At 42.8% G+C, this 16,457-nt stretch overlaps 1 protein-coding gene across 1 annotated transcript in view; it reads left to right on the top strand.

The window, feature by feature from the left end:
• Window positions 1–1,044: 1,044 nt before the first annotated feature.
• Window positions 1,045–16,457, top strand: part of ASAH1 (N-acylsphingosine amidohydrolase 1) — a 30,901-nt gene continuing 15,488 nt past the window's right edge. The window contains exons 1-3 of the mRNA XM_003935568.4: window positions 1,045–1,199; window positions 11,076–11,122; window positions 15,774–15,864. Coding sequence (XP_003935617.2) covers window positions 1,122–1,199; window positions 11,076–11,122; window positions 15,774–15,864 — 216 coding nt within the window. The 5' untranslated portion in view covers window positions 1,045–1,121. The remainder of the gene's footprint in view (window positions 1,200–11,075; window positions 11,123–15,773; window positions 15,865–16,457) is intronic.

Raw genomic sequence — 16,457 nt, 5'->3', positions numbered from 1 at the left:
CACCTACAACAAAAAGACTGTTGAGTTTTCTAAAGAAATAATACAAATAGATAAAACTGCAATGTGCTGTCCTTTCTCTCACATGCAAAAAAAAAAAAAAAAAAAAAAATTAATGGAGATTTCAGCGCGTGCTGAGCTTCATCGAAGCATTAAAACATTGCTGGGATGTCAGAGACTTAACGAGGAAGTGCAACCCAGAGGTCAGGATTTCCTGGTGGACTCTGGAATACAACCCGGGCACCTACCCGCGCGACGGCGCCCACGGATGGCACGAAAGCCAAGTGAGTCCCCCTGCCGAGCTGCTGGCGCCCGCCTCCTCCCAGGCTGAGCTCAGCTCCGCTAACCTAGTCCTCCGCCAGGTGGGAGGAAACACAGCCTGGCACGGAGAGAAGGCTCGCGGGTCCCCCCGGCCTTCCCACCCGAGTGTCTGCGCGTCGCCGATGCCCCACTTCCGAGACTTGGGAGCTCTGCTCTGAAAGCCCAAGTGGGTAACCCACAGCCCGGAGGACCTGACTGGATTCGAGGATTCGATTCTCTCTCCCTCCCCCGCCACTCCGCTGCTCCTTGTCCCTGACCCCGCGGTGAGGACGAACAACTCCACTCATTTCGGGCCCGCTTTCCTCAGAGGGCAAAGATGGGTCAGGGTGAGATGGTACATTGGTGTGGAGACTCTGGGTCCGTTTCGCGGGGACTGACGGTGCTCGGTGACCCGGGACGGGCGGCACCCGCCTGCAGGAGGCGCCCCCGCGACGCTGTCCGGGTGAAGCTCCCGGCCCCACCCACGGGGCGGGGTTCCGGCTCCGGCTGGGTCCGACCGTTGCCCGCGGTGGTCGAGGGGAAGGGATAGATCAGGCCGCGCGCCAGAAGCGAGCGCGACTCTCCTTCTGCGGGTCCATTCCCAGCCTGCAAGGCTCGCTGTCTGTCCGCCGCCCTTTTCCCTGCATTGAAAAGCCCCGTCCTTCTTCCCAGTCCCGCCTCCTTCGAGCGCCCCCCCCACGCCACCGCCTGGAATGGTGCGGTCGCGGGTCACGCGGCGGGGTGGGTGTGGCCTGCGCCCGGCCCTGGCGACTCTTCTTGTTCCCTCTGCGGGTAGCCGGAGAGTGGCGTTGGCTGCTGGAGCGATGCTGGGCCGGAGTCTCGTCGCCTTCGTCCTTCTGGCGGCCGCAGTCAGCTGTGCCGTGGCGCAGCACGCGCCGCCGGTGAGTGAGCTTGAGCCGGGGCACGGAGACGGGCGTGCAGGTGCAGGCGCAGGTGCGGCGGGGCGGGCGCGGACGCGGAACACCTGGTCCCGGGCAGCCTCTTTACGGGGGTCTCTGGTTTGTGCACAGGGGCGTGGGTACAAAGCGGGCTGGCGAACCCCGTCGTCGGTTGATTCCGTGCTACCTGGAACTAGAACACCTTTAAAAGAAATCCTAATCTCTGCAGGATACCTGGCTGTGATTCGCACATCCTCAGATTTGAGGGAGTGTGCTTGAACCACCGGTTCCAGGCTCTTGCATTTTGAACTGTTTAAATAAAGTGTTCCGGTCGACCTGTGTGCATTACTCAGTCCAGCGACGGACTGCTTGATGGCCAGGTGCTTTCTCTCCAAGGAGTTGAGCTCAGCACCGGATCCTTCGAGGCACTGGGAGAAGCTGATTGGTCCCAAGTCTGGGCGGTGCAAGCCGCTGAGAGCAGGCCCCTGAGGCCCCCCCGTGGCCTCTTGCACCCAAGTCATGGGATCGCCTGCCCCGTGGCTTTTTCCCGCAAGCAAGTCACAGGGCCACGGACTTCCTAACTGTAAGAGACAGTGAGGGAAGAACGTGACTCTTTCGTTTTACAGAAGAGGAAGTAGACCTAGAGTGAGAAAATCTTTAGCCAGAGGTCACATTGTTGTTTACTGAAGCATGCCTGAGCGCTCTTTCATAATTCATTTCGTTATAAAGCGTTTGTCTTTGCCAACAGATCGGATAAGTAGGAACCCGGCGCATCTGGCCTGAGACTAGATGAAGATGGTCTTGAATAGCTTAGGTAGGACGTAGAAAGTGGAAGCAAGATGTGCATTCTCTTCTTTTATACCTGTAAGGAGAAATTCTTTCAAATCATGGTGGGATATGACTCAGCCATTAAAACAGATAAAGTGTTCAGTAAATAAAAGTAGAATCCAGAATAGTATATACAGTTTTTCCTGTAACGGGAAAATACACAGTACATACATGTGGACATGATTGAAAGACCATCAAATAAAATTGCTTTACTGTGGGTAGGGAATTAATTTGCTTCAGGGTAGTTGGTATTAGGGGAATTTTGAAAGAATTTGATATTTTATTTTTATTTTATTTTATTTTATTTTTTTTTTTGAGACAGAGTTTCGCTCTTGTTACCCAGGCTGGAGTGCAATGGCGCGATCTCGGCTCACCGCAACCTCCGCCTCCTGGGTTCAGGCAATTCTCCTGCCTCAGCCTCCTGAGTAGCTGGGATGACAGGCACGTGCCACCATGCCCAGCTAATTTTTTTTGTATTTACAGAAGAGACGGGGTTTCACCATGTTGACCAGGATGGTCTCGATCTCTCGACCTTGTGATCCACCCGCCTCGGCCTCCCAAAGTGCTGGGATTACAAGCTTCAGCAACCGCGCCCGGCCTAAGAATTTGATATTTTAATACTATCAGGGCCCTTTATTCAAAGACCACCAGGAACACACCAGGAGTTGAACAAATTGGGTTTAGTGTTCTTTGAGGCAAAGTAAAACACACACCATGAGCGACCGTAGGTTGTAGGAAAAAAATCCATTACAGAATTTGAACTTAGGTTGCATGATGTGGGGTAAGACTAAGGAACCAGGCTTTGCTGTAGATAGAATACTTTTAGAAAGTGGGGGGAATTCTGTGATTAAGTAAAGAAACAACAATCATTCTGTTTAGCAAGAGAAGGGGATGTTTGGTGCTTTGTGAGTTGCAGTGTCCTTGTTTTTGTCTGTGCTTGGACAAAATCCTCAAGTGGCATTAATTTGTCTCATTGCATCACATTTCAGATTAATCTTATCTGAGTTAGGTATCAGTGAGATTGTTTATGTCCAGGAGGAAAACAGAGCTTACCTGGCCATGAGTGTCAGATCAGCTTGTAATAATATTGAGGTGTAGCTGTGGAAGTCAGAGCAGTTTTGGTTGTTGGAGGCTGTTTTTTCTTCTTTCTCAATAGCTTTATTTATTCTAGCAAAAGTATTTTAATAGCTATTTTCAGAAGAATCAATAACCTTTCATGGATATAATAGTTCTTGTCTAGAACAGCAGTTATCGAAGTCTAGTGTGGTCACTGGTGTCAGTTTGAGAAGCTGTTTTCACAAATTTTCAATGAGAAAAATAAGGATGCAAAACTAAAATTATTTATAATATTAATCTTTATTCTGATTATATGGACTTCCAGTTTTCATTGTTGCTAACATGTTCTTAAAAATAAACTAATGGCAGAGGTGAATGTGTTATATGCATGGGATTTGTTTTAACATCTTCATTTGGACGAATAAAAGTTTGGACCCTCCTGTGACAAAGCCTCATTAATTTTTTTTACTGGCCTGGAAAATCCTGGGATCCATGGGCTGAAGGACCTTTAGAACCTTACAAAAGTTCAATGACTTCATTGTCTGAGAAGAATATGCAGTTTTTCAATTGGAGTCATTATATAATAAACTATACCCTCATGGTAACAAAAGATATTTCAGAACTACTTTTGATAAATATGAATAATGAGGACTGGCTTAAATTGCAAACAAAGGTCATTTGATTTGGAACATCTGTAAGGATTTTTTTTGTTTGTTTTTGAGGTTTTTCACAGTACTCGTATGTTAAGGTCCTCCTGAGTTATTCTTCATCACTGAATTTTTTAGGAGCCTCTTAAGAGATGATGGTGGTCAGGTGCAGTGGCTCATGCCTGTAATCCTAACACTTTGGGAGGCCAAGACAGGAGGATCATGAGGTCAGGAGTTCGAGAGCAGACATGGTGAAACCCTGTCCCTACTAAAAGTACAAAAATTAGCCAGGTGTGTTGGCTCGCGTCTGTAATCCCAGCTACTCAGGAGGCAGAGGCAGGAGAATCACTTGAACCTTGGAGGTGGAGGTTGCACCAAGCCAAAATCACACCACTGTACTCCAGCCTGGAGTTCTTAAACTTTGTCACAGGAGGGTCCAAAGTTGTATTCGGCCAAATGAAGATGTTAAAACAAAACAAATCCCATGCACATAACACATCCACCTCTACCATTAGTTTATTTTTAAGAATATGATAGAGGAAGACTCCCTCTCAAAAAAAAAAAAGGAGATGATGATGAGGCAGTGGCACGAGAAATGTCTGGAGAGATAGCTCCAGATGACATCATCAAGGGTTCTATAGACTCTTACAAGGATTCAGAGATTTAATGTAAAAATCTCTGAATTCTTATTAAGATGGGAGGATCTGTAACCATCACTGGGAGGCCGTTAGATGGTTTTAGACAGGATAACATTTTCACTTTAAAAAGATGAGTCTGGACTGGAGGGCAGCAAGAGTAGATCTGAGGAGACTAGTCCAGAAAAGAAGACAGGGTGCATTGAAGGATGGTGGCACAGGGATGAGGGATAGAAGTAGACGTTCTAGAGGGTAAATGAGCAGAAGGAAGGATTGGGTGCGGATGAGGGAGTGAGGTGTGTGTGTCCTGCTCATTTCCGAACTGCTTCGCTGGGCAAATAGTGGCATCACTGTCAGGGAACATGGGGAGGGGAAAGCTTGGGGGCTAAAGAATGAGGATCGTTTTCATTCGGGGTATGTGTTAAATTTCACATGGCAGAAAGACATCCAGCAGACCACTTGGACTGTCACTCAGAGACATCGAGAGTCATTGGCATTATGATATTATTTGAAACCCCTGGAGCAGACGAAATCACCTAGAAAGAGGATAGAGAAAGAGAAGAAAAGAAGTACACAAAGGCTAAGTAATTTGCACATGTATGAGTCAGGAAGAGGAGAAACTGCGAAAATTAAAACAGGAGAGGCTGGGCTTGGTGGCTCATGCCTGTAATCCCAGCACTTTGGGAGGCTGAGACGGGAAGATCACCTGAGGTCAGGAGTTTGAGACTAGCCTGACCAATATGGGGGAACCCCGTCTCTACCAAAAATACAAAAATTAGCTGGGCATAGTGATGCATGCCTGTAGTCCTAGCTGCTCTGGATGCTGAGATGGGAACATCGCTTGAACCTGGGAGACAGAGGTTGCAGTGAGCCGAGATCGTGCCACTTTACTGCAGCCTGGGCAACGAGTGAAACTTTGTCTCAAAAAAAAAAAAAAAAAGAAAAGAAAACAAAAAACCAGGAGAATAAGTGTGTGACAGGAAGCTCAGGGAAGAGACTGTAACAGATTAACTATGTTGAATATTACTGAGTTGTCAATAGTGTTATGATGTTGAGTAACTAGAGGACATTGGTCACCTCAGCCAGAGCAGTGTTGGCAAAAAATAGCTTGCAGTAGGCTGAGGGTGATCTGCAGGAAAGGACTATAAAAGAGAGATGGCTGCTCTGGGTAAAAGATCTGAGCCACTTCACAAAATGTGTGAAGATGAAATATAATGGAATAGTAATTACTTGCCAAAGTAAAGTTGTTTTTATGCATCAGCTTCTCATATGAGTTACAACATTGTTGACATTAGCTATTGAATCAGCTTTAGCAATGATTTTCACACAGTTGCTGGAAATCTCAGTCCCTATCTGGCCTTGGAATTTATTGCACTGCATCTGCTTTTCCCTCCTACTTCCAAAGAAGGAACACACAAGTATAATCCGTTTACTTATTCAACAAATACTGCATGCCTGCTGTATGCCGGACTCTTCTAAAGGCTGGGAATGTATCAGCCAATGAGATAGATGAGGTCCTTCCTCTCATGGAGGGTTTATTCACATTCCTTTGACCTAAATATCAGTAGTGTAATAGGAGGCCATCCCATCAGAGCCCAGAAGACAAGTGAAGACATTCACATGGTCATGTGAATTGTTATACACATAAGAAGCATGCCTCTTCATATTCAGTGTTTCTGCTGAGTTATAAATATGAGGACATTATAGGTAACATCTTACCTGGAAAATAGTTGTTGATGAATTCAAGAATTGAATTAAATGTCTTGCTAGAGTTGTTCGGCTTCTGATGGGTATGAAAACTGACATGAGCTATATACTTTATATTATCTTTCATTGTCTGAGTATTTGAATACAAGCATACAATGGCTTTCTGAACTTTTATACTGCGTTATTAGAAGCATACATTTCATTGAGGGTCTTCTAATTCTGCAAGGCTCAAATATTTTAATGAGCTGTGCAAATTATGTCATTTTTAGGGGTATGGAGCATCATTGAGACCTTAATGAAATAATTTTCTCTTTATATTTTTGTTTTCTTTAGAATGTTGTGTTCAGTAGCTCTGTAATTAGTTTCTCTTAATGAATGGGGAGGACAGAGAGGCTTAAGTTTCTGTCAAATAACCAGAAAAATTAGAGAACTTGCTGACCCAGGCGTTATTTTAAAAACATTTTCCAGAGAGGTTTTTGGTATTTTTCTTTTCTTTTCTTTTTCGAGATGGAGTTTCCACGTTTGTGGCCTAGGCTGGAGTGCAATGGCACAACCGTGGCTCACCGCAATTCTGCGTCAGCCTCGTGAGTAGCTGGGATTACAGGCATGTGCCACCATGCCCAACTAATTTTGTACTTTTTAATAGAGATAGGGTTTCTCCATGTTGGTCACACTGATCTCGAACTCCCAACCTCAGGTTATCCACCCACCTTGGCATCCCAGAGTTCTGGGATTACAGGTGTGAGCCACCGGGCACAGCCTTTGTTTTTTGTTTTTTGTTTTTTTGAAATGGAGCCTCACTTTGTGTCCCAGGCTGGAGTGCAGTAGCGCGATCTTGGCTCGTTGCAACCTCCACCTCCGGGGTTCAAGCGATTCTCCTATCTCAGCCTCCTGAGTAGCTAGGATTACAGACATGCACTACCACACCCAGCTAATTTTTGTACTTTTAGTAGTGATGGGATTTCACCTTGTAGGTAAGTCTGGTCTTGAACTCCTGACCTCAGGTGATCAACCCGCCTTGGCCTCCCAAAGTGCTGGAATTACAGGCATGAGCCACCATGCCCACCCCAGAGAGTTTCAAATGCATTGAAACATCGGATTTTTACCACTTCTCTCCACTCTTAGGAGACAACTGGGGGACAGCGAGAAAGGTAGAGAAGGGGAACAAGAGAGAGGGAAAGAGAAAGACAGGTACTGGGGGGAAAGAGTTAGAGTTGATTCTAAGTTGAATTTTGTTTCCTGTGGGAGGGTGTAACACAGTATACCATCCAGACTACTTAATATCTCTTCCTGTCATCTATTTAAATTTTTACTTACCTCAGTAGAGTTGTGTGTTATTAAAACTATGTATACTTGACCGGGTGTGGTGGCTCACACCTGTAATCCCAGCACTTTGGGATGCCGAGGCAGGCAGATCACAAGGTCAAGATATTGAGACCATCCTGGCCAACATGGTGAAACACTGTCTCTACTAAAAATACAAAAAATAGCCAAGTGTGGTGGCATGCGCCTGTAATCCCAGCTCCTTGGGAGTTGAAGCAGGAGAATCACTTGAACCCGGGAGGCAGAGGTTTTGGTGAGCCAAAATCATACCACTGAACTCCAGCCTGGGTGACCGAGCAAGACTATGTCTCAAAAAACAAACAAACAAACAAACAAAACAAACAAAACTATGTATAGTTAAACTTGGGAGATAGTAAGAAACTTTAAGTAACATTGAATAAGTTGATTATAATTCTGTTTTAGGGCTATTTGTGAGTTTTGAAGCTGTGTCTGCCTGTAGAATTCTTTTTTGAGGGTGACGAAGTAGTTCTTTTTCCACCCCATCCCCCAAATGAACCCTTTTGCATAAATGACTCAGGCGTTAATGCCATGCGAGCCCCTAAATACTGTGGCCTCATAGCTGCTACCTTTCTTATTTTCACTCACATTTATTCTGTTTTCTTGCAGCCAGATCCTACGCCGACTTCGTGTTTGTTTATTGCAACCGAGGGTGGTTATCAGCCTCAGACTCCCACGTGCATTGTTGCCGGCTTACTCTTTGCCTCTTACCTCTGGGGCAGGTCAAATTCACTCCTAATACTAGACAGAGCATTTTCAACTTTCCTCACAGTTGTTTAGTAAGAAATGTGCCTGTAATTGGATGTTCATTTTGGCCTTGGAACCCAGGGCATGCAAATATGATTATTTGAAAGGGATAGGAGTCATTACATTTCAACTGATTTGCCGAGTTGATTCTAGTGATCATCAGAAGCCCCAAACTAAGTGCAGATTATTCTGTTTGGAATTAAATCGAGGCATTGGTTTTATTATCTCTGTGGGAAGCTGTTTGGTAGAGCAGGGGAAGCCATAGACTCTGATTTTGTCACCAGCTGTGTAACTTTCTGCAAGTCACTAATGGAGCAGGGTCATGGGTCCACAGCATGATCATAAAATTAAGCACTCAGGTTACGTACTCATCACAGTATTCCCAACTCACAAGAAAATAATGGTCAGATAAACAAGAAAATATAAAGCAGAGTATCTCATCACAGCAGAATTTATTTACAAATTTTCAAAAATAAAATGAAGCTGCAACCAAAATAAGTCTCTAAGTAGCTCATTTATTAGCAATATAAGGAGAGCCATTATCAGTGGCGGGTTAACTACGTTGTACGATTGCAGCGGCAGAAGTAAGTATTGCGGGCAAATGAAATTCTTTTCCATGTCTTTAAAAGAGAAACGTTGTCCTGGATTTGGGGAACAACATCACTATCAAAGAACAAAGCATGTGATTTTGAGTGATTTTTCTTGATTTGCAACATTACCAATACAGATCAGCTGTTGATATTTATTAGATGATCAATGCCAAGTTTGAAGTGACTGAAGGATTAGCCTCTATGAATCATCTGTGTAAAACAAGTGTAGACGAGGATGTTTTCAAAGAAGTTGAGAAAATAATGATTCAGTATAACCTGAAATGGAATCTGCTAAGATGCATAAAAACTGACGGTGGTAAAAATATTTGTGAGAAAAAAAAGGCTGAGTTGAGCAAATTCACAAAACTTATGAACATCCAAGGTGCTGAAGGCTTATGGTTATTTATTATAGTATTCCTTTTTAGATACTTTGTGGAAAATATTGGAATCTCACGGGTGTTATTGAACCAGCAATGTAAACCATGAGCCTCATTTGTTCTTGGGGATTTGTGAATTTTTGTCAGAAATAGAGGTTGGGTATCCTGATGTCTCTTGTGACAGAGCCATTAGATAACTTAGTAGCTGTACAGTTTTGCAGTCCTTGAGTTCACAGTTGACAGTGAAATTTTTCTAAACAAGTACTGCCCCCATCCACTATTATTGAACATGAATTACTTTGGAAATCAGCTTTTGCTACAGACTTAATTTTTTTGTTGTTGTTTTTTGTGTTTTGTGTTTTTTGTCTTTTTGAGATGGAGTCTCACTCTGTCACCCAGCCTGGAGTGCAGTGGCTCGAATTTGGCTCACTCCTCCTCCCAAGTTCAAGGGATTCTCCTGCCTCGGCCTCCTGAGTAGCTGTGACTACAAGCATGAGCCACCACACCTGGCTATTTTTTTGTATTTTTAGTAGGTATGGGGTTTCACCATGTTAGCCAAGATGGTCTTGATCTCCTGACCTTGTGATCTGCCCACCTTGGCCTCCCAAAATGCTGGAATTACAAGTGTGAGCCGCTGTGCTGGGCCTTGATATTGTTTCTTAGTGAATTCAACCCAAAATTACAAGACAAAGCCACACATATATGAGAAACTTACACTGCAGTAAGGCAAAATTGACAACTAATGTTTGAATCACAAGTAATGTCAACCTACTTTATAGATTCCCTGTGTTGTCAAAAGCTAAAACAAGATGTGAGACCTCCATTCTTACACATCTTTGCAACAGATACATTTTCTGAGTTCAAGCTATAGTTCTGAGAGTTTCCTTCCCTACTCCACTTCCTTTTATTGTGGATTTATACTTTTTTAAAATAATTATTTTACTTTCACTGCATTGGTTCTCTAGAGGAAAGGAGATAAACATACTTGCTATGTTGAACGAGTAACAAAAGAATCATAAATCTGTATGGACTTTTTTTGATAAGTTTAGGAGAAGATTCTCCTTTTGCTGCTAAGCTTGGGCAACTCTCCCTAAAACTATCTCATTCCTTCATTGTCTCAGGCAGTGACCTCAGTGTTGGGGGCTGTCCTCACCTCAGGGAGCACAGAGTCTGGTATTGACAAGGGACACAAACAAATGGATATAATACAGTGTCATAAACATGGTGACAAGCATGTGTACAAATGCTGCGGAAGTACAGATGAGGGTATGACTGTTTTCATATGGAAGATAGATGAAGACTTCGTGAGAAAGAAAATATTTGAACTGAATCTTAGAAGTTAGAACCAGAAGTTCAACAGGTAGGGAAGAGGCATTCTAGCAAGAGAGAATACTGCATGCAAAGGCATGCAAGGGTGAGAGATCATAGGAAGTGCTTGTGTTTGGCTGTAAATACTAAGGGGAGTGCCAGGAGATAAGGCTGGGATGGTAAGTTACGGAAAGATGATGAAGAGCCCTGTGCTGTGTGCCCTGAAAATCTGGTTTGGGAGGCAAAGCCTGGGACAGGTTGCAATACACATGGCTCATAAGTTCAGATAATACATGCCATCAGGTTATTTACTTTTAGTGCTAAGTCAGCCTCTCTAACATAAACATTTTCCGTCTGCTTTCTTAAATTTATTTGTTACTCAGTATGTTTGCAATATGAGAGCCAAATTATAACACCTAGCACCTTTGCAAATTGATTTGAAACTGAAAATCCACTTAGTGATTTAGGATTTTAGAAGTTTTCTCTGGAGGAAAAGACTTAATTTAAGAGACATTGAAATGGTGTAAAAGAGCAAAATCAGATTTGATTTTATCTTCACGGATTGTTAACTACTTTTGCAAATTGATTATTCCGTTAGCAAGCATTTGTTATTTTCTGAAACTTAATTTTCTTTGCTTTTTAGTGGACAGAAGACTGCAGAAAATCTACCTATCCTCCTTCAGGACCAACGTGAGTAAACGTCAGATATCCAAACTCCCTTTGACCTTTGCAGAGTGTTTTCCTCTATGTAATAATCTCTCATAAACTAATGATAGTGAATAAAAAACTTAAGTCATGTTTTCTATCCTGTGACAGAGGTTTGTTTCTGAGATTTGTATATTATACATTTGGCTGAGATCTTAGACAAATATGAAAATATCTTTCAATTCAGATGCCCAGTGCTAGCCTATCAAAATCATAGGAAAGAAAAGGCTTTTCATTCTCCACTAAATTCTTCTATCTACCACTAAGTGTTTTTCTCATCTTTGACAAATGTAAGGGCTGTGTTTGAAATGGCCTGTGATTCTCTGTGGTGCCTGGATCTAAACCACCAAATCATATTGGAACAAAAAGCATAGAACCTCATATGTGAAACGTTCTCAGAATAAACCTTGGCATGACAAAGCTATCAAGAACAAAACAGGATTGGAACACCTAAGAGGAGGACCAGAATCATGTTTCAGTGTGTTTAACATTAATATTTTTAGTCTAGATTTTGGTCCTTCCAAATCCTTCGTGTTTAAATGGGCCTGTGAGAAAGACACAATAATAGCTCGCAGACTCGGGGTACAGAACAGAAGAAGGAAGGAACACAGGTATAGGGGACAGTGATCTTTTTCTCCTACTCTGCCCGTCTCTGAAAGCAGCCTGCTGGTTGCGGGCGAAAACAGTACAACTCTAACAAGTGGTATCGAGATGACATTTTCAGTTTCTGCAACATTCCAAATTATATACATTGTACTGCTGTTGTCTAAACTATGTATTCTAAATAGCCTCTGTCCCACATTGCATGAAACTGTAATAAACTAAATTCTTGTGACTTACTCACCTTTATATAAAAAGAGGTCAGTATTTGGCAGGAAGTAATTTCGAGGTAACCAGGTTTTTTTGTTGTTTTTTTGTTTTGTTGTTGTTGTTCGAGATGGAGTTTCACTCTTGTTGCCCAGGCTGGAGTGCAATGGCGCGACTCTCTGCTCACTGCAACAACCTTCGCCTCCCAGGTTCAAGTGATTCTCCTGCCTCAGCCTCCTGAGGAAACCCCATCTCTACTAAAAATAGAAAAATTAGCCAGGTGTGGTGGCGGGTGTCTGTAACCAGTTTTGATGCTGTTCGGATCCAGTGTTGATTCCAGCTCTTTCTTCAATGGCCTGCCATCTGAAAGTCTTCCTTTCTGTCATCACTGGCATCATCCTGGCCTTCGGTGACAAGTCTGCCTTACTGATTGTGTCTCTCAGCTGAATGTTTCGTGAGGTGCCTTCCACGTTTAAGGCCTTTCCTACTCCCTTTTAAGTGCACTTTACACATGTCTATAAATCGAATGCCCTGCAAACGATAAACCTTTCCTGATTGGGCATTTTACTGATTCCTATTGCCATGTGCACATGAGTATGTCTACATATTCTGTACATGCATGTATACATATACATATATACCCCTAAACACATACACATTTTTACGTAGACATGATGTGTACATTTCTTTCCTAGCCTTCATTTTTCTGCTGAGTTTCTTTTTACCTCACGTCCCTGCTTTCCTACACAAAAAGCCTCAGCTTTGCTCTCGTCTTTCTCCTCTCTGACCTCTAACAATGGATCTTGAGATCTGGGAGACAGGTGTGGATGTTTATGTAGCTTTGAATGACAAACAGTCATCCTGGACCTGTGAGATCATGCCTTTCGATTAAGTACATACACTTGGGCAGCATGCATGGGCAAATGTGAGGAAAAAAAGAGATAACCTGTTTAGCCAGCATGACTAGTCGAATCAGTGCTGGAGTTAAAGGAACTGAGAGTTTGATCACCCCTGAATCCATCTGAGTCCGTTCAGCATTTCTTTCCCACTGCTCCCTGGGTGCCTCGCACCTGCACTCTTGTATATGTGTTCTTTCCCTTGGCCTCGTTTCCATGCCACCTGGGTAGCCACGTGGGTTCAGCCCGTGTAACAGATACTATGAATAGCATGGACATAGGAAACACTAAGTCTCAAAAAAGATTAAAAGATATTTTCTGTGTGCAGTAAAGTAGGAAAATACACTGTGATGACTACCATCGATTGAATACCAGTGCTGCTGTTTTTTTAATCTTTGCATTTTCATGTAGTGTCTTCACTGTTCTTATAAGATAGATACTCTTTTATTCTTATGGTAAAGTGAGGTGCAGAAGTTAAATATTGAAATGTTTTAGAAAACTCTTTAAGTCCAGGCACGACAGCTCACACCTGTAATCCCAGCACTTTGGGAGGCCAAGGCAGGTGGATCACGAGGTTAGGAGATCAAGACCATCTTGGCCAACATGGTGAAACCCTGTCTCTACTAAAATACAGAAAATTAGCCGGGCATGGTTGCATGTGCCTGTAGTCCCAGCTACTCGGGAGGCTGAGGCAGGAGAATCTCTTGAACCGAGGAGGTGGAAGTTGCAGCGAGCCGAGACTGTGCCACTGCACTCCAGCCTGGCAACAGAGTAAGACTCCATCTCAAAACAAAACAAAACTGTTTAATGAGATGTAAAATGTGTTACTATGGCTAAGCTTTAGTTATTAAAATATTTTTGTTTATTAGATTAACCGGGTCTCTCAAATTCTAATTAGTGCAGATTTGATGGTTGAGACGTTTCTAGGTTCTCATCATGCCCACTTCACTGTAATCCATTCATTGGCTGTTGATTGTATTGAATTCATCCCCTCTCCGTCACCTCTCTGAGATCCATGAGCCTACCCAAGACTCTAGAAAAAGAATCAGGAATTTACGGCAGATATAGGGGCATGATTTGGGATTGGTTGGCTGTTATGAGGTGAGGAGCAGCTGATAGGAATTCATGGGCACGACATGCATAGCTCCAGCAAGCCACTGAGTTATCTTTGCTGTTAGACATAGAAATCTAAATGCACCCTTGAAGGGAGAGGGGAGGCTAGTACACCTGCCCATAACAAGGGGAACGATAATTGCTTATTTAATTGTGAGACAAAATTTTACATGTGAAATTGTGGTCCATCAGAAATGGAATTAATTTGTTGTGATTAAAAGCTTTTTTCTAGAATATAAGTATTATGGTATTTCATGTAGATATCAGCTCCTAAGAAAATGAGGAACTTAAAAGAACAAAATTCATTCACTATGATTTTGCTTAAATGTACATTTCTAAAATTGAGTATGCTTTTCTTTTCTGTCTAAATCACAACCTTAATGGCTGCTAGTTAACAGTTTCATAAAACTTCATACATATACCAGGGCCCCAAGTTCTGTAGCATTATTTAGAGAGCCAAGTAATTATTTATGGCAGCCGAAGTATTATGGCAGTGGAAATACAAATAGAACCACAGTTCATGACTTCAGGTAATAACCCATCCCCAGCTATAGACGTAAGTCTAGATAACATTTTAATTTAGGAGACTGGTCCCATTGTGGCACACACCAGAGTCACCCTATGAGTCTCAGGATCAGATCAGTGGAACAGATGATGGTTATTTTTAGGCATAGGTTTGTTAATACTGTTAAATCACTAAATGGCACACCCTTAAAAGCTATTTCAGTTTAGTAACAAGAGCCAGAAAATAATGTTCCTATAGCGACAAAGGTAGTTGTAGAATTCATCCACCAGAAATATGGGCCAGCTCCATTGATAAGTGAGTGAATGTTGCTGTGTCCTCAGAAACTGCTGCATGTAAGCTAAAGAGTAGGCAGTTGGAGGATGGATATGACCGAATAGGGCTTGGGCTTCAACTTTGTACAGAAAAATGAGAAGAGAGGAGGTGTATAGTAGGGAAGATTAGGATGGCTGACAGAAAGAATCATGCAGGATCTTGAAGCTGATCATGGGAAGCTAATAAATGTTGCCACTCTGGGGCTTAAAAGGTGATCTTCCTGGCCGAGCACAGTGGCTCACACCTGTAATCCCAGCCCTTTGGGAGGCTGAGGTGAGTGGATCACCTGAGGTTGGGAGTTCAAGACCAGCCTGACCAACATGGAGAAACCCCATCTCTACTAAAAATACATAATTAGCCAGGCATGGTGGCACCTGCCTGTAATCCCAGCTACTCGGAAGGCTGAGGCAGGAGACTTACTTGAACCCGGGAGGCAGAGGTTACGGTGAGCCAAGATTGTGCCATCCCACTCCAGCCTAGGCAACAAGAGTGAAACTCCATCTCCAGAAGAAAAAAAAAAAAGGATCTTCCTGAACTTCCTGAAGCCAACACTAGAGACAATGATTTGGCAATAGTGTTAGACTCTCTGAGAGAGAATTCTGAAACTGGAAACCAATTGAAGAAGTATCTAGAGCCTAGACTAAATTTTTGCAGACATTTAGAGGGGGGAAATGGTAGCTATTTCCCATCATTGATAATCAGGTTAGAGTTCTTAAGCCGTAATTGATTTTTTCACATAAAACCAATTCACATGAACCTTCCCTACTATGTCATTCTATGCCAAGATCCTGTGATCCCTGATGATTGTATTCTCAACCTAGAAGTACTAGGTAGAGAATGAACTTTCTTTGCAAATTTTGGTTTGGGTAACCAAATTCTACACTGTTAAGAATATGCCTCTCATATATCCTTATAGATCTATCTCGCTAACCCTCACAAAAAACCCTTTTGACATTTCAAGATGCTACCCCTCTCATTACAGGTACAGAGGTCCAGTTCCATGGTACACCATAAATCTTGATTTACCACCCTACAAAAGATGGCATGAATTGATGGTTGACAAGGCACCAATGGTATGCCGGGAAGGTTAAATCTTTTCTTTCTTTATTTTTTTATTTTATTTATTTATTTATTTTGAGACAGAGTTTTACTCTGTCACCCAGGCTGGAGTGCAGTGGCACAATCTCAGCTCACCGCAACCTCCACCTCCTGGGTTCAAGTGATTCCCTTGCTTCAGCCTCCCAAGTAGCTGGGATTATAGGCCCCTGCCACCACACTGGCTAGTTTTTATGTGTTCAGTAGAAACGAGGTTTTGCCATGTTGTCCAGGCTGATCTAGAACTCCTGACCTCAAGTGATCCATCCGCCTCAGCCTCCCAAAGTGCTGGGATTACAGGTATGAACCACTGTGCCTGGCCATATTTTTTGTTTTATTTATTTATTTCCCTTCCAAGGACCATGAAGACTACATATTAAATCTTTTATTTCTAACTTTATTGAATGTTACTGTATTTTTTAATGAACACTTCATGAAATTACCCACAAAATAGTTTAAAATTGTGCTTTTGATACCTTTCTGTCATATACAGTAAATGATAATAGAGGAAAAGAGGTCATTCCTCTGTAGCTTTTGTTCTTTTTTGTAAACTTTACCTTTGTTTCTTTCC

Source organism: Saimiri boliviensis, chromosome 13, assembly GCF_048565385.1.
Source record: "Saimiri boliviensis isolate mSaiBol1 chromosome 13, mSaiBol1.pri, whole genome shotgun sequence".
Taxonomy (NCBI): Eukaryota; Metazoa; Chordata; class Mammalia; order Primates; family Cebidae; genus Saimiri; species Saimiri boliviensis.
The sequence above is the reverse complement of the archived record's forward strand: the minus strand, read 5'-3'. Positions and strand labels throughout refer to the sequence as shown.